Raw genomic sequence first — 23,920 nt, 5'->3', positions numbered from 1 at the left:
CACGTGGTGTCTGTGAATGATACACCAACATTGGTTTAAGCTTCAAAGTTCCAGAGGCATTTGCACCCAACAAAAACGTAAGGCTATCTTTTGCAGCTTTAAAACTTGGAGCTGAACGTTCTTCACAGGAAATGAAGGTGCATGATGGCAATTTTTTCCAGTAGAGCTCAGTCTCATCAACATTAAAAATGAGATCAAGAGGATAACTTCCTTGTTCTACACAGTCTTAAAATTCTTTAGGTAAAGCAGCTGCTGCTGCAATATCTGCACTTACCACCTCACCACATAATTGACACTGTGGCACTTACTTCAAGACTTAAATCTCATGAACCAACCTTTGCTTCCTAAAAATGTTTCTTCGCCTCCATCTGTCTTTTTAAAATCCTCAAAAATCGTTTTTGCTTTCTCAGTTATAACAGCCTGCGTCAGAGGAATGTTTTTCTGATTTAAGTCATCTACCCATAATTATAATAATTTTTCCATTTTTTCATGAAGTTTACCCCTGCTATAATGTACATGTTTTGCATTTAGTGCTGCTGTAGATCGTTGCGCAGATTGTCTTATTCTATCTGCATTTTTCATAATTGTAGTAACAGTCGATGGAGGTAAATTCATACTTCTACAAACATCAGCACATGTCTGCCCATCTTCCATTCTTTGAATCATCTCCATCTTCTTTTCAAGTGTGATTGATTTCCGCACCTTTTTAACACCAAGTTCTGCTAATTTTTCTACTCTTCTATTATCAGACATGGTATGTAATTACGTACTTTATCAATTTAAATACGTATGTACGTAAAAAAAATTAAATAGAACAATTAGGTAGATTCAACATTAAAACTAGGTTTGATACATATACCTTGTAGTAGCTCGGTAAACACTCAAACACTAGAGTGCCTGCTAGCATCGTTTTTCAGTCAACCACATAGGCAACCGACGTTATTGTGAATCACCATAAACCGAGGGCTGCCTGTATATACAATCTCAATTTTTAGTAAATAAAATAAAGTTTGAGAAATAACAAAAAAAAGTATTATGTTAAGAGCAATACTGATTGAGTGTTGACATAACAACATTGTTAAAAGTTTTTAAGAATGATTTGTATAGTTTAAGATCACAGCCAGTTTTAGTTTGGTTAGAATTTTCTAAGTAAACTTTGTGTGAATTACAAATATAAATAATTTATAAAATTATGTCTGATATTATTGTTTAGATTATATTTGGTCATTCAAACATATAATTAAAATGAACTATATATTGATCTTTAATTGACCATGATTTATAAACATCTAATACCAACAAGTTTCGCCGACAGGGCTGTCCGGCTTCTTCTGGGCTTATAATGGTAAGAGAAAAAAACTCAAAGTGGCTAGTACAGAGAAAATGGAGTAACTGATATTCTTGATTAAATATTGTAGAGCATTAGTGCAGAGAGAGAGAGAGAGAAAGAAATAATATGTAAGCTAATCATGAGTTTATTTTCTATGAGGATTAAATTGTACATATTAAAGATACCAATTGATATGTATCCTGTATACAGGATCAAATATATGTATATAAAAAGAATTACTTCAAATAATCTGAAAACATATATAAAGAAAAGTGTTTATTTATTAATTTTATTATTGGTAGATACTACTCTGGGAAAAAAAAGTTCATTTGCATACAGTTTTACTAGGTGTTATTTTACCTTAGAAAACACCTGGGTTTAAATTCTGTTTGTGATGATGATAGTAAAAACTATATATTTTTTAAGAGAGACTAGTTAACTACTCCTTGGACATAAATGGCCCTTGGACAGTTTTTTTTTTTAATATCAAGAAACTAGCCTTGTGAATAGACATTTGTCAGAATATTGCCTATCTTCATAAGCTGGTTTACTACATAACAGATTTCAGGGATGATTAAACGGGCTTTATCCTAGGAAAATATATTACTGAAAGTCCAGTTACTTCACTCTACATACTCCACTGGACTTGATATATGAATGGAAGTTATATGAATATAAGATGGAAGTGGTTTTGAAAAGATGCAATTCTCCATGAAAATGTCCTATTCCTTTTCTGATCTCTTTATAAGCATTTCTCAATGTTTTCAATATATAAATTATGGGTATGTCACGCAGGAATTTGTACAGCAACTTTTTATGAGGGTGACACATGCAGTGTTCAGGTGTAAGGTAGGGAGTGGCCAGTCATTGTTCTATTAGTAGGCGCCATCAATCTCTGTTCTAATGAAGCAGTTCTCATAGTTGAAGGTATCCATATATACCACATTTACTTATCTAATGGCTACAATTACCTCAGAATGAACAAAATGCTTAATCCATCTCCATAACCTTGACTCTCTTTCTGTATACAGATTACAGTAATATTAGCATTATTTCCCATGAGATACACAAAACAAAATAGCCACAACTTTAAAGCTATACAATCTCTGCACTTGTTGCAAACCTCACATGAATTGGTATCTCTTATTTGTTCCTCTGAAGACAACTTCTTCTCTCAATAAAATTCCCTTACAAGTTCGCCTATTATGTGCATATTGGAAGATTTGATAGCATATTTACATGAGCATTAATTTTTATGCATCATGTAAATTAGACGTGATAGCATTTTTGAAATCTTGTTTCTGAGAAATGCTTGTAGAAGCTGTATGGAGGATTTTTTTGATAGTCTTGGTTTCATAACCATTCTTCAAGATTTCAAAAATGCTATCATGCTTCCATATATCAAAAATGTTACAGACAAGATGGCTAAATTACTTAACAAATATAATATCAAAGTAGCCTTTCTGCCGCTGAAAAAAATTTCGAGATTTCTACATCCCCCGAAACCTCATCATCATTTTAAAAAACCCAGGTGTTTACGAAAATTTATTGTTCTTGTGGCATCTGCTACGTAGGACAGACAGGAAGATCTGGGGAAATTTGCATGAACGAACACCAGAAGGATGTGCAAAACAGAAGAGAACACAAATCAGGTCTAGCTTTCCATACCACTTCCCCCACCACAATGTACTCTGTCAGAAAACAAACATGTCGTACATAGGAAAAAACTGTTACATAAGGAAATTTAAAGAAGCTGCAAACATGCTTAAAATACCAACACAATGCAATAAAAATCAAGGATTAATTCTCCACCAAGTTTGGTCAGCTTTAATAAAAAAAAATATACATCAGTTAGACCTCGGACGTTATGAACGTGAACAACAGAACATGGCATCATCCAGCATTGTTTAAATTCAGCACTGCTTTGAATCTGCATTCTCATTTTTAATTTTATGAATAGTCAGACGGCTACAACTGTATAGCATGAACTATTACTAATAATTTCTCTTTTCTTTGTATTTTAAACTTTAAGTTACCTTTTACCCATGAAGATGTAAGTCAAACGACTTACGAAACTTGTCGGGTCTTTTATTAATTCATTGTGTTTTATATAGCTTATTAAAAAAAATGTGGTCCAATTACCAGAATATATACCATGTGAACTTATTAACCACCGAAACCTCCACTTACAAATGATTTTTTTTTAAATCACGCAATTTTCTCATCTACAATACATTATTCTTTTTTTTTTTTTTCTTGCTTTGCACCCTTCTCCATCTTACCACATCCCATATTAAAATATGACGAGGGAAGAACATGCAAGGGCTAAGGAATCAGAAAAATTTTCGACTTGGATTTGAGGTCCATAGGATATAGAGGTTGATAGGACAGCTTTTGGAATGAGTCTGTCCCTAGTGGTATGCCAGGGTGAGGCAGGGAGTCGAATATAAGAGTGCCTAGGGCCTATGAAAACCTTAATGCCTTCCTGATCCTATCTCACACTAACTGAAGAAAAGATGAACTTAACATCAAGTTATTGCTCAATTTGAAAGAGCCACTTTTTTCTCTTTTCATTTGCTGCTTATCTTGTATCACTAAAGATTTCTTCTTGACATAGGTAAAATGTTAGAAGCATTAAATTATTGTTTAATTTATTCCTTGTTATTTTTCATTCCATTAAACAACTAAGGTGAGTTCTAATTAGCAACTAAACCTAAACACATGAGTAAATTTTGAATAGGTGCAGAGGACTTAAACACAGCAAACAACAGTGTATAGTTATTGTGCTTCTTGCAAGATCATAATTTTGCTTTCCTTTATTGTCACTTACACAAAAACAATAATTTAAACATTGATAAATATCAAAAAGCTAAACTTCTTTTGCACTGCTGATATGTCCATATTGCTAGAACCATTTCTGGATAACCTTTATTTTCAGTTTGTCCAATAACTCTCTTCTCCAGAAGTTAATGTATATATGTCTTTTCTTTTTTTATGCAATGCAAGAAAAATGTAAATTTTTTTCTTTCCAGATATAGTTCGTATTTTAATAAAATTTAATACACCAACTGTAGCAAGCCTTCATACAAGTGGTCTTGGAACACCTGATGAATTCAGAATAGCTGCTCTCAAGGCATTGGCTGAGCAGTTAAGGATTCCGATCTCATGGGTAAATAGAAATCATATGACAGAAGAAGTTAATTTTGTTCTTGATGTTTGTATATGGCCTCCTGAAAATTCTACTGTACCATATGAAGTTATGAAAGGTGTTGTGCAAGAGGTACAACTATTTCTAATAAAATCCGAATTTGCTTTTGTTTTTAAAGGAATCATTGGACTGTCAACACAGATGAGGTAGGTCTTAAAATATATGTATGTTGTGTTTTTATTTATCTACATTTATTTATTTTCATCTCTTATCTCCCTGCCCTTAAACTTAAAGTTAAGTGATCAGCAAACATTTAAATTATACATTTTTGGTCGTTTTATAATAGAAATACAATTTTATTAATACAGACCAGTATTTTACAATAAAAACATTTATTCAAACCTTGTAATGTGATTACTGGCTAGCTGTAGTTTAGATTGATTGAGAGAGAGAGGATCAAGTTTTTCCACGAACTGTTTAGAATTACACCCTGATTTCTGTTGAGGTTTCCACTGATTATTAGTACTATTGTGGCTTCCTTAAATACACGATGCCTGTAGTCGTCATCGAGATATGGCATGGAGCTGTTTTGCCAATCTATCGTGTGGTTAGACGTGCAGAAATGATGTGCTAAGCCGGAAGAGATGCTTCTGTTGTGGTTTACATCACCAACGTGTTCTTTTTGTCTAATTTCTAAACTTCGTGAAGTTTGTCCGATGTAGGCAAGACCACAGGAGCAGGGAATGTAATATACTCCTGGATATTTGTAGAACGGAACTTTATCTTTTGGAGATCCTAAAACTTGTCTGATGTTGGTGGTTGGTTTGAAGACCACTCTGATGTTGTGGGCTCTTAGTATTCTTGCTATTTGATAAGAAATTGACTTGATGAAAGGTATCACTACAGTAGAAATGTGCTGACGGTGGGATTCTTCTTGTCTGGGGTTGTCATTGTATAGATATTTTTTGATGATGTTTTGAGGATATCCATTTTGTGATAATGTGTTAGCTATTAGTGAGAGTTCATTCTGTGTATCCTCCTCTTCTGATATAACTTTTTGGCTCTATGTTTCAACATGTGGATAATACTCAGTTTATGTGACTTGTGATGGTTTGAAGTATAGTGAAGATATCTTCCAGTATCTGTGGGCTTTCTGTAAATGGATAATTTGACACTGTTAGGTTGTTTTTTTATCAAGATATCTAAAAAATACAGTTGGTTGTTGTTTTCTACTTCCAGAGTGAATTTTATCTTACTATGTATTGAGTTGATTTTATCCACACACGATTTTAGGTTGTCTAAGCTGTCTTGCCATATGATGAATATATCATCCACATATCTCCACCATGTAGATGGTCTCGGAGAGATTGCAGAGAGAATTTCTTTTTCAAGTTTTTCCATGAAAAGGTCTGCACAAGATGGTGATAGTGGGCTTCCCATTGCTAGGCCTTCTAATTGTTGGTATATGGTGTTGTTAACCTTGAAGAAATTAGATTGAAGGCAGTGTCTAAACATCTGTGTGATGTCTAGAGGAAAGAGGTCTTGGATGATGTTTATTACCTCTTCTACTGGAACATTGGTGAAAAGGGATACAACATCTAGGCTGGCTAGCATGTCAGTTGTATTTAAGGAAGCCACAATAGTACTAATAACCGGCGGAAACCTCAACAGAAATCAGGGTGTAATTCTAAACAGTTCGTGGAAAAACTTGATCCTCTCTCTCAATCAATCTGAACTACAGCTAGCCAGTAATCACATTACAAGTCTGCAACAAACACGCATGCATGATAATGAATAAGAACAATAAGTCATCTCTGTCACGCGAAACGTGTAACCATAGATACTAGTTTGGTTTACAACGTTTTTTATGTTCCTTTTAATTTGCATTTACTAACTTTCATATCTCCGTAATGCCTTGAAAAAGCCAGACAGTTTGCTGGCGAAACTGGTAGGTTTGAATAAATGTTTTTATTGTAAAATACTGGTCTGTGTTAATAAAATTGTATTTCTGATCAGCAAACAGTTAGGGCCAATTCATCATCAACAACATTAGCATTTATAGTAGGTAGATTTTATAAGATTTTATATATACATATCATTCATACCTACACACACACACACACACACACACACACACACATACATACATACATATATATATTGTTTCCACACACACACATGAGAGGCTGCAATGTCTATAAACAACTCACTGCTATGTGGACAGAAGTCAAGAGACCTCTTCTGATACTATGATCAAATATAACACTCTCTGACCTCAAGTTCCTTCTTTCACATGGTGCTTGAGAAAGGTGTCTTGAAACAGCTCATAAATTCTCCTTCATTCTGATATTGTGATTTCTATAAATTAAAGATGCTAAGAAATTATATTCTTGGTTTAATCCTTCATCCAAGTGTAAGCAAACAAAGTTTGCATGTAAAGTCACTTCATGACACAGCTACTTGTATATAGAGGCTGAGGACTTCACATCATTTGCCTTAGTACCCATAGTGCAACACACATATTCTTATGGACATGTATAATGTTATGCATTATGCCACTACCCAGACTGGTTTCAACCTTTATTGAAGTCTCATCAGTGGGAGCAAGACTCATAAGTGATACCAAGGTTGAAGTACGAGGGTTGTTCGATAAGTCCATGCAAAAATGAAGAAAACATATTTATTTTTGTAACAAACATTTTTTATTTTTCAACATAGTCTCCTTTGAGGTCTATACACTTAGTCCAACGATGCTCGAGTTTTTTGATCCCGTCCATATAGTTTGATTTGTCCAACTCTTCAAAATAGGCAGTTGTTTTGGCAATCAACTCACTGTTTGATGAAAATCTCTTTCCTGCCAGCCATTTTTTCATGTTTGAAAACAGATAGTAGTCCAAGGGAGCCAAATCTGGAGAGTAGGGGGATGTGAAAAGACTTCGTAGCGTAAATCGAACAACTTTGCAGTCACAATTGCAGAAGAGTGAGTGGGTGCGTTGTCATGGTGAAAAAGAATCTTCTTTTTTCACCAAGTGTGGTCATTTTTCCTTTATTTCATCATTTAAATTATCCAGCAAAGATGCATAATACACTCTGATAATTGTTTTGTCTTTTTCCAAGAAGTCTATGAAGATTATGCCAGGAGCATCCCAGAAGACAGTGGCCATAACCTTTCCTGCTGAAAGAATGGTTTTCGCTTTCTTTGGTGAAGATTCCCCACTTGCAACTCATTGTTTTGACTGTTCCTTGGTCTCAGGCTGGTAGTGATGAATCCATGTTTCATCCACTGTTACGAAACAATGCAAAAATTCCTCTGGATTCCATTGAAACAGCTTCAACGGAATCCAGAATCCAACTGTCATCTTGCAGATAGTTTTCTCATATGTAAATGTTCATGTAAAATATTATGTACTTGGTCATTTGAGATGCCCACAGCCTTAGCAATTTCACGCACCTTCACTCTTCTATCATCCATCACCATATCATGGATTTTTTCAATAATTTCTGGAGAAGTGACCCCAACAGGGTGTCAAGAACGTTCAGCGTTACTTGTGCTCATATAGCCACTTTGAAAGTTACTAAACCACTTATAAACTGTTCTAATTGAAGGTGCAGACTCACTATAATGTTTATCAAGCTTAGCTTGATAAACATTATCAAGCTTAGCTTTGGTTTCCTGGGCCGTTTTGCCTTTAAAAAAGTAATGTTTAATGACTACACGAAATTCTTTCTCATCCATTTTTCACAAATCACGGTACTTGATCGATTCGAATGAATGTTAAACACAGAGTAATAGATCTGTTTGACTGAAACTTAGTGTGTGATCCTCCAACAGCTGCCAACAACTAAAAGTAACCTTGATACGTACTGCTGGTGCCATATCTTAGACTTTTGCACAGACTTATCAAACAGCCCTCGTAATGCAGAAATCATATTTCCATATAAAAGTACTCAAAGAGTGTCACATCTTATTACTAAAGTACTCTGCATTATAGTATACACTAAAGATGACAAAAAGGCAATGAAATCAAATCTACTGTTTTGTTTCTGATGCCCCTCTCTCACCAGATTCATAACCATGCTCAATTGCATTCATTTGATTGTCACTTGCATGCCATAGCTGGACTTACAATGATCTAGTTTCCCTGACTCTTTGCATTAGGTCTAACCCAGTGAATGATTTCTACAGGCCCCTGATGCCAAATCCATTCAAGTGCAGGCCATTCCTTTTATACAAATATTTTCTACCATCTCACTCTAGACATCCAAAAACTCGCATCATTTCTTCTACATAGCCTGTACATTGAATCATTTGTTATCATAGTCCTCCTTCTTAACTCATTTCTGCCATATCTCAGTAATAAGCTAACAATTCTTACTTTCTCACTTTTTTTTTCATTTCTTTGAAAAATCCTTTCATATCCTTTCTCATACTGTATTGTTACCTAAATCATTAGTTCCAACAAGCACTACCTTCTTTACTTTTTTTTCTGTTCCTCTATTAGTTTGCCCTATCTTTAATTTTTGTTGCCTGGAATCTCAAAGATGATTCTGTCAGCAAGTGCAAATTTGATTAACTAATCATCATACCATATTATTTCTTTTTTCTTATATTTTAACTGACTTACCTTATTGCTATTATAATTATTCAATGTTACCTTACGTGATTCAGCGTTTATCATTTTCTTCTTGTTCTGCTCATTTTCTTGTCCTGTCCAAGTTTTTTAACTGTTTATCAACTTTTTATAATTCACTCATCAATTGTCTAATAATTTGTTTTAACCTAGATATTTCTAGGTTTCTGTCTACAGCAGCTTTATTCACTTGCGATGTTGGTGATATAATGTTATGAATAACATGATGTTATATCCTGGGGCTGTCATGCCCTGTTTTGTTTTGTTCTTATATATTTTTAATATTATTTTACTTACTTTTTAATACTTGTATTCATATATATATAATTATCTTCTTTTCAGACTTCCCCTTTTTAGTAATTTCTTAAACTATCAGTGAGTCATGTCTTAACTTTCAATCTAGGCTGATGAGTAATTATACAAGATGTGCACGTGAGCTATGAAGACAAAGGAAATGTCATTAATTGGTGCCAATTCCTTTGTTTCATTTCAGGTACTGGTTCCTTCTTAATTTTAGAGAAAATTTATATTTATACTGTGCCACCCTAAAATGTACTTGATGAATATTTATTCATGGGACCAAACACAGTCTCGTAATTCTTAAACAATCCCACTGTTAGGACTTATCTCGCAGTCATAGCCTCTTAATTTATGTTTATCAACCTTATCTCCCACTTAGGTTCAAACTTTTATGAACAGTTCAGTAAAATGGAAATCATGCAAGTCTTCATTTTCATTTCAAAAGAAATTAACATTTAATACACTGAATATACATAATACAAGTTATAAGAAATATTTTTACTGACATGAGATTGCTCTAGATAATATTGGGAAGTGAGTAGTTTTACTTATGATTGCAACATCTCCTTAACATACAAAATCAAAATTTCAAATCATTCATTCTTACAAAATTCGGACTCTCATCTATGTAAGACACCATAAAAGACTATACTCTCTATAATTCACATACATTCAAAATTATCTTCACACTATTATTTCAATTCACAAAATTATCTTCACACTATTGTTTCAATTCACACAATTGTTTCAATTCACAATTAGCTCCACACTATTATTTCAATTAAACTATAGAGTTCCTAAATTTCCTCAGCATAACTCCTAAAGTTCTTTCAATGAGGGCTCAGTCCTGAGTTGAAGTCCTACATATATCTAAATCAATGTCCCCTTCACAATTTTTACATTAACAAATAAGAAACTACATTACCAGTAGTTGGGGTATGCACTAGGCCTTCATGCATATCCCTACAGCACTTTCAATTTCCTGATTAACCTCCTAGATTTACCTCGGCTTTTCTATACATCAGTTGGATTCGGACATGACACATCGCTGATAGGGGAAACAATTCTGGCTCCTCGCTCGCTCATCAATTGGCTGGGCATGGGTCTATGATCTTCAGTGTGATCTGGAACTTTGTCGTGTCAGGTCATTCCATAGCCCAGAACTGCCTATGGACACTGCCGCTAGCTGCGATGACCTCTCCGCTGATAGCCACTCCAGTACAGGGAACGAGAAAAAAGCCACGGCTGGCACCGCAACGACTTTTAAAGCACGCGCCCTATGTTTCTTGCCTACGTTATCCTGATTTCTCCCGGCGTGTCACTCTTATGAACACCTAGCGCCAATCTCACCCCTATCGTTCTATTCGGAGGTCATCCACGTGCACGTTCTATTAGGTGCATGTGTATGACTTCAGTCCATTGCTGTATAATCTGATTGCCTTTTGCCTTCAACATTGTAATAGCACTTACATAGATTACACATAGTTTAAATTTTACAGAACACTTATTTAATTTCAATATGATGCATTAGATAAAACTTTCTTAAATATTAACGGAACTGATAATTTACAATTGATTATTTTTCTCGACATATTGATACTCGCTTCGGAATTGATAAATCATGTTCAATCTAATTGAAGGTAAAGGTTTTGACTTTTCTTTTCATTCAAAGTTTAACAACAAATAATAGTAATAATGTGTTCTATGTAGCAGTGAGTTTAATGCTAAGTGAAGGCAAACATGATGAAATATATGATGGGATGTTGCTATAGCCTTAACAATTTGCTTGCTGGGGATGGTGTATCTCCAGATTACTTGGATGCTAAATGAGTAATCATTGTCCACATTATTATTTTTATTTATTTAAATATCTGATCAACATATAATCAGTAGTTGATTTACCACATTAATTAGTGCCATGTGTGGGCAAGAGAAATAGAAGAAAGAAGGAATCTGTTCACATTTTGCTTGAACAGCTGAGGGTTATAATCTTTGGGGAAGGCAAAGTGGGAGAGACTGTTCGAAAGAACAAAAGTAGATGGAATAAAGGAGGAGGCAGTGAAGTTGGTTCACTGTATTTCAAGATGGACTGTAAAAGTGCGTTGGATCTTCTGGATAGAATCAGGCAATCTTAGAGAGGAGTTTGGTGCTCCAATCCAAATATGGGGGAGCAATATTCCATGGCTGGGTGGATTTTGGCTTTGTATAGAGTTAGCAGCTGTGAAGGTGTGAAGTAGTGTCTTGTGCAGAAAAGTACATCAAGTTTTTTAGTGGCTGCACAAGCTATAGTTGAAATGTGGTTGTGCCAGTAAAGATTGGAGATGCAGATCAGTCTGAGTAGAGAAATCTGATCATGCTTGAATATCTCACTATTAATGAAGGTAAGGGAAGGGATGTGAGCACTTTCTTGTGAGAGATCAGGTAGAACTGAGATTTGGAGGTGCTGAAGTTTACAAGGTTGTCCTTGTCCCACTGGGATATAGCTAGGAGATCTGAGTTCAGGTCACTGGTCATGGTAGATCTTGAGGGATTCTAATACTTGACCACTACAAGGTTTGTTGAATGAAAAGGAGAAATGGAATATGCTGTCATTGGCAAAACTATGGATAAGATTGGAAGTTTGAGAGAGCAGGTCATTTATATACAAGAGGAAGAGAGTGGGTGAAAGAACAGAACCCTGAGATACTCCTGTGTTGTAGTTGAGAAATCTGAGGCGAGCAGACCATCCACCATGACACGTAGTGAGTGACCAGTGAGAAAGTTGGCAGTCCAGTTGCAGAGTGAGGAAGACTGACCATAGGATGGCAGTTTGTTAAGTAGGCCCCTGTGCCAAAGCTGATCAGATGCCTTTGAAATGTCAAGGGCAACCACATGAGTTTCTCCAAATTTCTCCATGGTTTGAGTCCAGAGGTGGGTGGTGAAGGCAAGAAGATAAGCTGTAATCGTGAGTGGCAGAATCCATGCTGCTGGTCACTGATTAGTTGATATGACTCTAGGTGGTTCAAGAGTTGGTTGTTAATGACCTTTTCCATAATTTTAGAGATAGCAGAAGTGAGAGCAGTTGGGCGGTAGTTCGTTGGTTGACTTTTATCACTTTTCTTTGGGATTGGCTGGATGTGGACCTGCTTCCATGTTGTAGGGTAGATGCCAGTTGAATAGGACTGATTGAAGAGGCAATACAGGATAGTGTTAGCTCTGGGGCACAATTTTTAACACATTAGGTGGGATACCATCAGGACCAGATGTCCTGTTGTGTTCAGGTTATTGAGGAGTTTTTTTTTGTTAGAAGAGTGTGGGGAATCGTTCTTGGTAGTGTACAGGGGAACTTTACCCAGGTCATCAATGCAGGAATTTGAAGAGTAGAGTGATGCCAGTAAGTTGGCCATGTCTTTAGGTGAGATAATTACAGCACCATCCCTGTGGACAGAAGTTACAACCAATCGCCTTGGTAAGGGACCAGAAGGAGCAACAGCCATTTGGGCAGAAGGTCAGTTTGCAGCATTTAATCCTCTAAAAGTCTGATTTCAACCTGATGATTCTTTTATAATGGTTGAAGGCTGCAGTGTAGACAGAGTCGGCAGCTGGAGTTTTTGGTCTTTGCCATTCATGTTTTCAAGTTGTAAAAGAAAAGGTTTTTTCTTTTACAACTTTGGCACACTCTTTTGAGAACCAGTGCTTGGTTGGTGGCTGAGAATTTGGAGTGCAATAAGGGATGGAGGCACCTCATTCCTGTGAGGATGATTTCTGTTATTCAATCTGAGCAGGTGTTTGGATTGGAAGAACTGAAGCAGTAGTTGGACCATGGAAAGGAAGAATAGAAGTCGTGGAGGTCCTCCCAGTTGGTACCCTTGTAGTGCCAAAGGACACAAGACTGTGAACTGGTGGGTGAAGGTTGTTCTGTGGCAAAAGAAACTTGTATGAGGTTGTGGTATGAGTTATCAAGAGGACAACTGACAACCACAGTATTCCTGGAAAGGGCGCTTGTTAGTATGTCAAGTGTGTAGGCAAATTGGAGGGGGTTGTCAGATATTCTGATAGGAAGATCTGATAACAAACACCTCAGCATCCCTGCCTGCTTAGGTGGTGAAACTGGAGAAGGGGAGCCAGTGTGAGTTGTGGACATTGAAATCCCCAAGAAGGATGACCTTACTATTGGGGTATTTCAACTGCAAAAAGTCGAGCTATAGAGATAGATAGTTGAAGAGATTGGAGTGCTTGACGGAGTTTGGAGAGCAATAGAGAGCACATGAAAATGGCAAGTTGGTTTGGTATAGAAATTTTGAGCCAAAGCAGATCAAACAGTCGGGATTCAAGGATGTGCAGTCAGTGGCATGGTATGTCAGTTCTGATGAATGGACAAGTGCTTCCCTCGTGGCAGAAAGAGCTGTGTAATGTATAGTTTGGTTGAGGTTGCCAGTTGGGGTTCTGATAGGAATAGTACTTCTGGTTTAGATGATTGTAGGTGGTGATGCTCATCGTTTATATTGCTGTTTAGACCACGGATGTTGGTGAAGTGGATGTGGAAATTTTTTATTTTATTTTTCAGCATATATTTGTTTGGTTTGTTTGATTGAATTTTTGATATTTTTTGTGGGTGGATTTTATTTTATTTTTATTTATGAGTTTTTGTGTTAACTATTTTTTGTGGGAGAATTTTTGAGAACTGTAATAAAATTGCATTTCTTTGGTTGTTCATTATATTTTGTGAGGAAGAGATGAAGAAGTGGGGCATGCAGCGAGAGGTGGCAGACTTGCAAACATACCACCCACACAGAGGAAACTTGGTGTCCTGTCCATGCATGGCCTCAACATTCCCCCTGCAGCCAAAGTATTTGGTCTCCCTCTATTCATGAACTGGCAAAATACTTGGTTGCAGGATTTGACACTTGTTGACCAGGAAGCCTCCAGATTTGTTACTAACTAGTTTGGTCCTGTACTATCCAGCAGCCAGCCTCTGCTCTGGAACCATTTTGCTGCTGTCCCCTCAAATTGGGGAGGGTCCTGGCCCCCTACTGTGAGATTGGTATGTCATTGAGGGTGTCACTCTCACTGCATGTGGGAAGAGTGAGTGGAGCAGAAACTGGAACCTTTGTTCTAGCAACCAAACATGGCTGCAGCCACTTCAATTCTCTAATAAGCAAGGTGGTGGTGGTATTTTGCTGGGTGATGAAAGTCATCTGCACCTAGATAGATAGGTGTAGATGTCTTTCATCACCCAGCAAAAATTATATGACATCTACCATATAACCCAGTTATATGGTAGATGTCATACAGCTTCAGATATCCTGGTTTGAACATTATCTCGTAATAATGTTTACTGTTTGACTAATTTCTTTTTTTCATTTCATATAAATTTATTGAAATTCAAAGCAATCTGAAGATTGAATAGGAAAAAAATCTCATGATAAGAAAGGAGAGTTTATTGAGCTGTTTGCAAGACAACATTCTCAAGCAGCATGTGAAAGAAGCAACTCAATGCCAGATATTAGTTTTAAGTATATTATTGTTAGATTTGATTTTAGTGTCAGTAGGGCTCTCATTTAAGAGTGTCGCTATTTTGACAATAATTGTGTCATATTGACCTGTGGAGTTGCTAAGTATATGGATGTTCCTAATTGGAACATCCATATATATGCTGAACTACAAGGCAAGAAATTATGACAAACTGAAGAGAGGACTGTGTTTGGTTCCCATGGTGTCAGTTACTGAATGAAAAGGATATCAGCAGAGCATAGAAAGCTTTGAAAAGATGTTTAAATGATGCAGTATCTTAATGTGTCCCTAGTGTTTGAAGAATAAATAGAGCATGCATAAAATGGATGTGCAGCCCTATTCAGCAAGTGATCCATAAGAAGTTGATGATGCCTGCTCTGGAAGAAATGTTGTTGGAATAAGGATGAGAGGAGATATGAACTATATAAAGCACAGGCCAGAAAAGATATGAGTATTGTAAGGAAAGCACACCAGTATATGAAAACAAATTGGCTGTTCAGGCTAAAGGCAACCCAAAAGAAGACTACTGCATAAATGAGAAGATATAGAACTGGAATATAAACTGTTGACATAGATAAGTGAGTAGCTGATGGACAAGTATTAAAAATTGGCATATGGGAATGTGAATCTGCCAAATTTAAGATTACCAGTGGAGTATCTTAGAGATCGGTGCTTGGACCATTGTTCTCTTTTGCATTAATGGTATTTGACAGGATGCAAAGATAGGCAGGGAAATCAGGAATGCTGCTGACATGTATCATTTACAGAATGACTTGAATAGGTGGGAAGGAACTGTGGACAAATGATAATGACCCTCATAGTACACATCTGTAAAAAGGGAAATGAAACTGAAGGTAAGAATTACAGAAGAATTTCCCTGCTGAGTGTTTCAGATAAGTTTTATAAAAAGCATACTTCAGAAGAGGCTAAAAAAAAATAAAAAGAGAGAGAGACTTAGAGAAAAAAAAGATGGGTTTGGGCCAACAGGGATTATCAGATTAGATTTTTGCTTTAAGACAAACAGTTGAGATATTGATTGAATATAACAGAGAACTGTATTTAAGTTTTGTAGATGATGAGGCCAAGAGAAAATATGTTTCAAATGCTGTACAATTATATGGACATTAATTTGAGAAATACACAGTGTTTGTTTCTACTACAAGTCAGCGATTGAGTTGTAAGCCAGCCATTTTAGATATAAAATCAGTTGTAAGACAAGGGTACACACTATGGGTACTACTTTTATTCGTCATCTATATTGATAACATTATGAAGGAAAGTTTGGGTTTGATATTAAACTGGAGATGTTAATCTCAGCGTTTACATGGATGTTATACTCTTAAATAAATCTTCTGATGTTTGCAGGATTCGTTAACTAAATTTAATAACTGCTGTGATGTCTTATGAAAATCGGAAATAAAAAGCCAAAGACTATGAAAATAGGGCCAGGAGCATTGAAAACATCAGCTGCATCCCAATTGAGAAACCTGTAGAAAAAAGGTAAACATTTCAGGTATTTAGGTGCAATTTTAATAAAGATGGCAAATTAAATATGGAAATAGAAAATGGAATAGCATAGATGGTACTGTGTGTCATTTAAACAAATTTATATGAAATGAAAAAGAAATTAGTCAAACAGTAAAGTATCTGTATAAGAAGATAACATTCAAACCAAAGAGTTGATCAAAGACTACAGATTGCAATTATGAGAGATCTTAGGAAAATTAGTGGAATGGATGTATGATATTATTAACAAAACCATATTACAAAAATGAAGATATAGAGGAAGGAATTTGAATTTGTCAGCATTCAAGAATGTGTGAGCAGAGCTAATCTCAGTTTGAAAGGAAAGGTTAGCAAAAAAGGTGTTTGATGCCAGGAAAATGGCTCAATAAAAGACCATGAATCTAGGCAGATTGATGCAGTTAGAAGTGTCTTAGAAGATCATATTATAAAATCTGATAATATTGGAATCCCAACATACTACCACTCAAGATGAAAAGCCAAACGGCTATTTTTTTTTGGCGAGGTTGATTTTTACCCCCTTAACTTACACTACCACTCATTTGAAGGGAAATTATCAAAGGAATTTAGTAATAATGTATTAGCATACAGCATAGTATTCAACACAAAATATGAGGCTAATCTTCTTGAATGGCAGTCAGTCTCAAGTAGAGTAATGTGACCAAATATGAGAATGGGGAACTGGACAATGAGACTTATTTGTGCCTAACGACCCAGAAGAAAACCAAGGAAAACAACCCAGAGGAAGACCAAGATATAGGTGGATTGATACGGTACAAAGTGCCTTAGACGATAGAAATATAAGATCTGATAATGTTGGAGTCTTGACAAGTAACAGACTGATTTGGAGGAAAATTGTAGATAGGAAGTTAGTAATGATATAATTTTTTCATGTAGTACTATCATATCCTGTACACCCCTTGTGGATACATGGCAGGAATTTGATGATGATGATGATGTATTAGCATACTATGTAGATTGTAATGTAGCTTGTTTCTTTGTATATATGTGTATACTCCAGTTGATGATCTTGATATGACACTTGAAATGCTGAGTGATTATTTTGATTTATGTTAAACTGAAGTTTTACAATAGCATGGTAGTTGTTTCCATAATTTTTAATATAGTAATAATGTAAACTTTTGCTAGCCTAGTTGGCTGAATGGTTTGCATATCCACTTACAAACCAACCTGCTGCAAGTTCTAATTCTACCACGGGTCTGGTTGCTTGCATCCAGGCCCTTGGTGGTATTTGTCAAATGCTTTCTCGAAGTCGATGAAGCAAATGAACACTTCCTTGTTTTGGTCACTACATTTTTGAAATAAGATGGGGGGGTATGATGTCATAAATAATTTAACTTCATTTGTTACAGGGTTTTTGGTCAGGATTTGTTAGCTGATCAGAAGAGTTCATAGGATGGGATATGACATCATAGATTATTTAGCTTCATTTTTTACAGGTTTCTGTTTATGATCTATTAGCAAATGAAATGGTTTCTTCAATGCTGTATAATGGTCCAATTTCTTGTCACTTATTGAAAGATAAAGGTTTGTGATTATGAAGGATGTTAGAAATTTCATGGCCTAAATCGATAGAGACTATATACAGTTTCAGCACACCATTAATTTTTATTATTATTATTTTTTTCATATTATTGACTTTAGATATTTACTCTTAAAGCCAACTCATGAATCAGAAGCAGACAACTAAGACAACCTCTGGGGATACAGAAGTGGCATCAATACTAAGAGATGATGTGCTGCATTTTTTATATTTTTATTTCATGACACCTCCTGGGAGTCCAAAGACTCATTGAGGGAGGGCACCTATTCCTCTCCGGCTTCACAAATCCACCAACTACAGCGAACCGCAACTACCATCATCATCATCATCTACACGAACGCAATCTACCACCCACCACCACTAGTATTTTCACAGACAACCACAAACATCCATGCCCACGGTGGGATTTGAACCTGCAGCCTTTTGGCTGGAGAGCGGATATGCCATCCACTCGGCCGACCAGGTTGGCATAAGATTTTGGAATAAGATGGGGTACGATGTCATAAATAATTTAGCTTCATTTGTTGTAGGGTTTCTGCTCAGGATTTATTAGCTGATCAGAAGAGACCTCTTCAGGAGTTTATAGGATGGGATATGCTATTTGTATATAAAGATGTAGTTTTTTGCTGACTATAAAGATGTAGTCAGCAAAATTTAAGCATGGAGTTGGAGAGCCACAACTCCAGAGTTTGTTGATAAAGTTCTTGAGACGTGTGGCTAATTAATGAGTACATTAATGAGCACTCAGTACATTTCAAATTTCAGGAAAATTATATAAATTTTGAAGCTTCAGCACTGATCTTCTCTGAAACACTGAGAATTTTTTTGGGATTAAGGGGATTTATATATAACTCTTGGTATAAGTTGCTTTCATGTCATACTAATGAAAGACACGAACTTCACAAGAGCTTTATATTTGCTTTCATTAATACATTAACTAGGTAATCAGACTTTTTTGGAAGCCACATAGGAACCCAAGACACATTGAAACTCATATCAGAGAGTCAATTCTATTTACGAACTACCAAAGAATATAGAAATTCATTTAGTATACATTTCTTCGTCTTCTTCCCTCTGGCACCTTGCAGCGTCGAGGATTTTCTATTCATTTAACCTTAACCATATAAAGTGGTTAGTCCTATGTCTCCCAGTGTATCCTATGTTTGTAGAAGCATTGAGTTCTCAAGGCCACTTTGCTTGCTTGCAAGATGAAAAACCCCAGATAAACTGGGGAGAAAACCCTGCAGTCCATGCCCAAGACTGGCTAACTTGGCTGTGGCTGAGGAAGATCCTTGAGCTCCTCACTTCACCGACAGGAATCGAACCCAGGACACTCCTTCCCTCGGCATGTGGTTGTGAAGCGCATAGCCACTAGGCTAACCTCACAGACTTATAGAAATTCATTATGTCATAAAGAGTATTAAATGGACTGGATAAGTTATCCACTGAAAATATTCCCAATTATAGTAAAGGTTGAATTTTTATTTTTTAATATAGATGTAATGACATGTAATACATCGATTTACTCTCCCCTGATTTCAAAGTTACAGTGTCTGTCATGACTTTGCTTTTAAATTAAAATGCTGGATCTCTTCCTAAAAGATTCTTGAATCTCAAATGGAATATTTTATGCTTTTAATTCTAGCATGAGATGTGCCAGAATTACAGGAATACAGTGCATTTGGAATTTATGACTGTTATCTTTTAGACTTCTGTAATCTGGATTGTCAGTAGATTTCTGGTATTAACTGCATTGAGGGGAGGGGGAAGTAATGTTTACAATTCTTAGGTATATGAGGCTTCATTGTATTTTGTGGTACATTTCTTCTGGAATCTCTGCTGAATTGTAACACCCTCAGTTTAAAAATAAAATAATAATACAGCATTAAAAGAATGAATGGCTGGTTGGTTCAACAAGTATGTACATGTGGCAGTATCAGGCATATTCTGCATTGTCATTGTGAAAGCATAATGTTCATATACTAGCTAAGCTTACTTGGTTCAGATTTTTAATAAGAGGGGACCAGATCTGTTGCAAAAGAAGCCTCCTTGAATTTGTGGGTGTAATTGCTATAGACAATTTCATTTGTTGACAGATTGCTTTATTGCCTTCATTTGTTATGTGGAATGCTACACATGATTTTTTTTTCTTTCCAAAATCTTTCATGTGTCCTGCTGCACAGATCTTTCCCAAATGGCCCTTTTCCTCGGCAGATTATTTTGCATCATATCCAGTCTTCTTTCATCAAGCATCTCGAACACATGAACCCAGGAAATGAGCATTATGTTTTTCACTACAACACCATGTGGTATTATCATGGTGAATATGACAATACATACATAACATATAATTGTTGAATTTTATACTAACTCACTATTTATTCCTTATCTGAATTTTTCTAATATTTAACATTGAGTGTTGTATTTGCTCCTAGGTCATTTCAAGTGAAATCCAGCTACATAAGTCTTGATTCTGATGAAAACCAGTTCTTTGTTGCCCTATCCTTTAGATGGAATTTTTTTTTTAAATTTTTATTTATTTTTACTGCCATTATAATCATTTTATTTGGCGTATCCATAGAATTTTCACAATTTTGGAGGATCTTAAAATTAATCACAGCTTATTTCTGGATTGTCCAATTCCTGATTTTTTTTTTTTTTTTTTACTTCGATTATGCTCAAGACATATGCCTTTTGATTTCTTATTTGCATTTTTCAGACAAACTTCATAACACAGTTGGAAAAATGATAGCACATTGCATCCTTCAATTGGAAAATACATGTGTCTGATTCTTGTCTTGATGTGAGTAATCCTTAATGGGCATATTCAATTGAAGGTGAGTTAGCTGATCTCATATGGAGGTAGCAGTGTTTTTTCCTCTTTCAGAAGCTTGACTATTTCATACTTCATACAGGCATATGTGTCCAGAGAACTCATGCAGCTGACAACAAAAAATACTATTGGTGGGCAGCAGCAGATAGTGTTGTGTGTTGATAGGCTGAGGATTAAGCAGTGGATATGGTGATTTGTGTGAAGTGGGATGCCTTCCCGCAATGAACCCTTGAACTCATGACACACAAAATAATAATAATAAATGCTTTTTCAAAGTAGTACATACTCAAATAGGTATGTGCCAATATCACAATATTGTGAGCATTCTTTCCTTATGAGAGCCTTATAAAGAGAGATAATAACCTCCCTATCTTTACTTTGCAATGTGTTCTTGAACATCCAAGTAATGGTTTGAGCTATTTTACCAACATGTCCTCTGAACTTCAGCTTTCTGTCCACCTTTACCTACCAGATTCCTAGCCTCATCTCCTGGAATCCAGTACCATTGTTGTGATACACAGTATGTAATCTGTTCATCCCAGAGTGCATTATTCCTTTGCCAATTTATGTAAATTATCCTGCAAATATCTACATCACCTTTGCCATCTATTTACCTCCCCAGTTTTTCCATCATCAGCAAACCACTAAATATCTCCCTTCCCCACAAAAAACCATTCTCTATAGTTTATCATTAATAGTCACATCAAAGCATAGTGGTCTTAGTAAATCATAGGGCACTCCACTCGTCACCCTTCATCGTCTTGATTCTACACACCACCCTTTGATGTCTGTTTGTCAATCACCCCCTATCCATGCCAAGATTCCCATTGGCTCCAACTTATGTAATAGTTTTTCATGCTCTATTCCGTCAAATGCTTTGGAAAAGTCCAGCATTATCACAGTGTAGCCATTTCCTTTATCCAATACTGCTGTTGTCTTATATTACTCAGACTTTAATTTTAAAACTAGACAGGGAACCCATAACCTTCATTGACCATATAATAAGGTCAATGAAGATTTTCATATGGTGACCATAAAAAATGAAATAAAGGAGTGAATTGTTAAAAAAAAATTAAATTATAGATTAAATTAGAGTTCCTAAAATTAGATGTTTGACACCATGCACCTGTACATAAGTGTTAATGTTTTTTCATTTTACACTATTTTTTTAATCATTCATTTGCTACTAGTTATATAGCACACCACTATAGTCCTAAAAAAATATCTTGATAGATGTAATTAAATATGCTGAAAGATGCAGCAAAAAAAAATTGTGTGCTCTTCATTTTCAAATGAAGGAAAGAGTGTTGTATGGTGACTCGTTATTAAGAGGGGTGATAGATGGCAGTGTAACTAAATCGTACTTACTGGGTGCGAAATTTAAGGATGTAAGTGAGAGTATTAGAGTGCAAAAACAGAGGGTGAAAGAATTAATAATTGTGGCGGGTATGAATGAATTGAAAGGTGATAAATTTTTTATGAGAGAGGACTTGAAAGTATTGTTAAAGGTAGCGAAAGAAAAGAGTGACAGAGTTAGAATGGTTAGTCTGTTGCCGCGGTATGACAGAGAGGAGTTTAGGAGGAGGGCCATAATTGCAAATGACATTATGCGTAGGTTATGCAGACGGTGTGGTGTGGAATTCATGGACGTGTGGAATGAGTTTGAAGGGCGAAAGGACTTATACAAGATGGATGGCCTGCATTTGAATGGACTTGGTGTGCGGAGACTAGAAAAAGTGTTGCTGAATGAAGTGAAAATGGATGTGCAAAACCAGGGAAACTAGAACTACCAAGGAGGGGGGGGGGAATGGATATGCAGACATCAGTGAGACAGTTGAGTGTAAAAATGTATATAATGTACCCGAGCCAGCACTAAGGACAAAAAATATGAATGGGTCATTTAGAATAACCTATCAATATAGGGTGGGACTAAGGGATCACTGCATTTCATGTATACTAATGCCAGGAGTATTAGGAACAAGAAGGAAGAATTTTTGGCCTTGATTGGCTCTTCCTGGCCACAGGTAATTGGCATTAGTGAAACATAGCTGACGGAAGAAGATAAAGTTAGTGGGATAGAATGTGTAGGTTATAGTGTGTTTAGGAGGGACAAAGAGAATAAAATGGGGGGGGTATTATTGATGATAGCTGATGAACTGCAGCCAAGGAGAATTGAAGTTGTATCGCAGGATAGTGAAAGGAGCTCATTTGAGGCTATTTGGTGTGAGATTGAGACTGGCAGAATAAAATATACAGTTAGGTGCTGTTATAGACCAGGTGATGGAATAGATGGCGGAGATAGTATGCATAGGGAAATTGATGAAATGAGTGGAAGGAGGGTAATTATTATGGGGGATTTCAACTATGGTAACATTGATTGGAAGGAGGAGAGGACACATGTGAGGAAGGAAAAGGATTTTATTCAATTATTAAGGGATAACTAACTGAGACAGCATGTAATTGAAAATTCTAGGGGTGTGAGAGTGCTTGACCTGGTAATAGCATCTGAGAATTTGATTAATGAATATGACCATGTTGCCATCTATTGGTGAGAGTGATCATAAGGTCTTGACCTGGGAGGTCGCTAAAGGTGTGGAATTTTCGATTAAGACAGGGTATATGTGGAATTACCGTGCTGGCAAGTATGACAAGCTTAGGAGATAGCTTGGATCAGTGCCATGGCATGTACAACTGCAAAGGCTGGACGTCGATAGAGCATGGGAAGTGGTCAAGGAGCATTTACAGGAGGTAATGGCTGATTGTATACCTAGGGTCCGAATAGTAAAACAAGTAGGGGTTAAATGGATGAATAACACCATTAAGCTTGAGCTGCAAAAAAAGAAACAACTGTGGAGGGAATTTAAAGAAAGGGGTGACCTGCAGGCACACGAACGGTATGCCTGCAGGCACACAAACGGTATAAAGTGCAGGCCAGAAAGGTAACGAGTGTGGTAAAAAAAGCAAAAGCGGATTATGAAAGGAAACTAGCTTTGCAAGCAAAAGAGAATCCAAAACAGTTCTTTCAATATGCTGCAAGCAAGAAAAAAACTGTACACGGTAAAATGATTTTAAGGAATGACGATGATAAGGAGGTCAC

The 23,920-nt window shown here is 36.2% G+C and overlaps 1 protein-coding gene across 5 annotated transcripts in view; it reads left to right on the top strand.

The window, feature by feature from the left end:
• LOC150101564 (ciliated left-right organizer metallopeptidase-like) overlaps positions 1-23,920 on the top strand; it is a 332,876-nt gene that overhangs the window by 302,711 nt on the left and 6,245 nt on the right. For 4 of the 5 annotated variants that reach the window (XM_090400565.1, XM_090400567.1, XM_090400566.1 and 1 more), the window contains exon 16: positions 4,363-4,684. In XM_090400565.1, the coding sequence (XP_090256691.1) occupies positions 4,363-4,684 (322 nt within the window). The remainder of the gene's footprint in view (positions 1-4,362; positions 4,685-23,920) is intronic. The other variant, XM_090400568.1, reaches the window with a different exon arrangement.

This window comes from Typopeltis vanoorti, chromosome 11 (genome assembly GCF_054136105.1).
Source record: "Typopeltis vanoorti isolate ZY-2024b chromosome 11, IOZ_Tvanoo_1.0, whole genome shotgun sequence".
Taxonomy (NCBI): Eukaryota; Metazoa; Arthropoda; class Arachnida; order Uropygi; family Thelyphonidae; genus Typopeltis; species Typopeltis vanoorti.
Note: the sequence above shows the minus strand (reverse complement) of the source record. Positions and strands in the feature narration are given on the sequence as shown.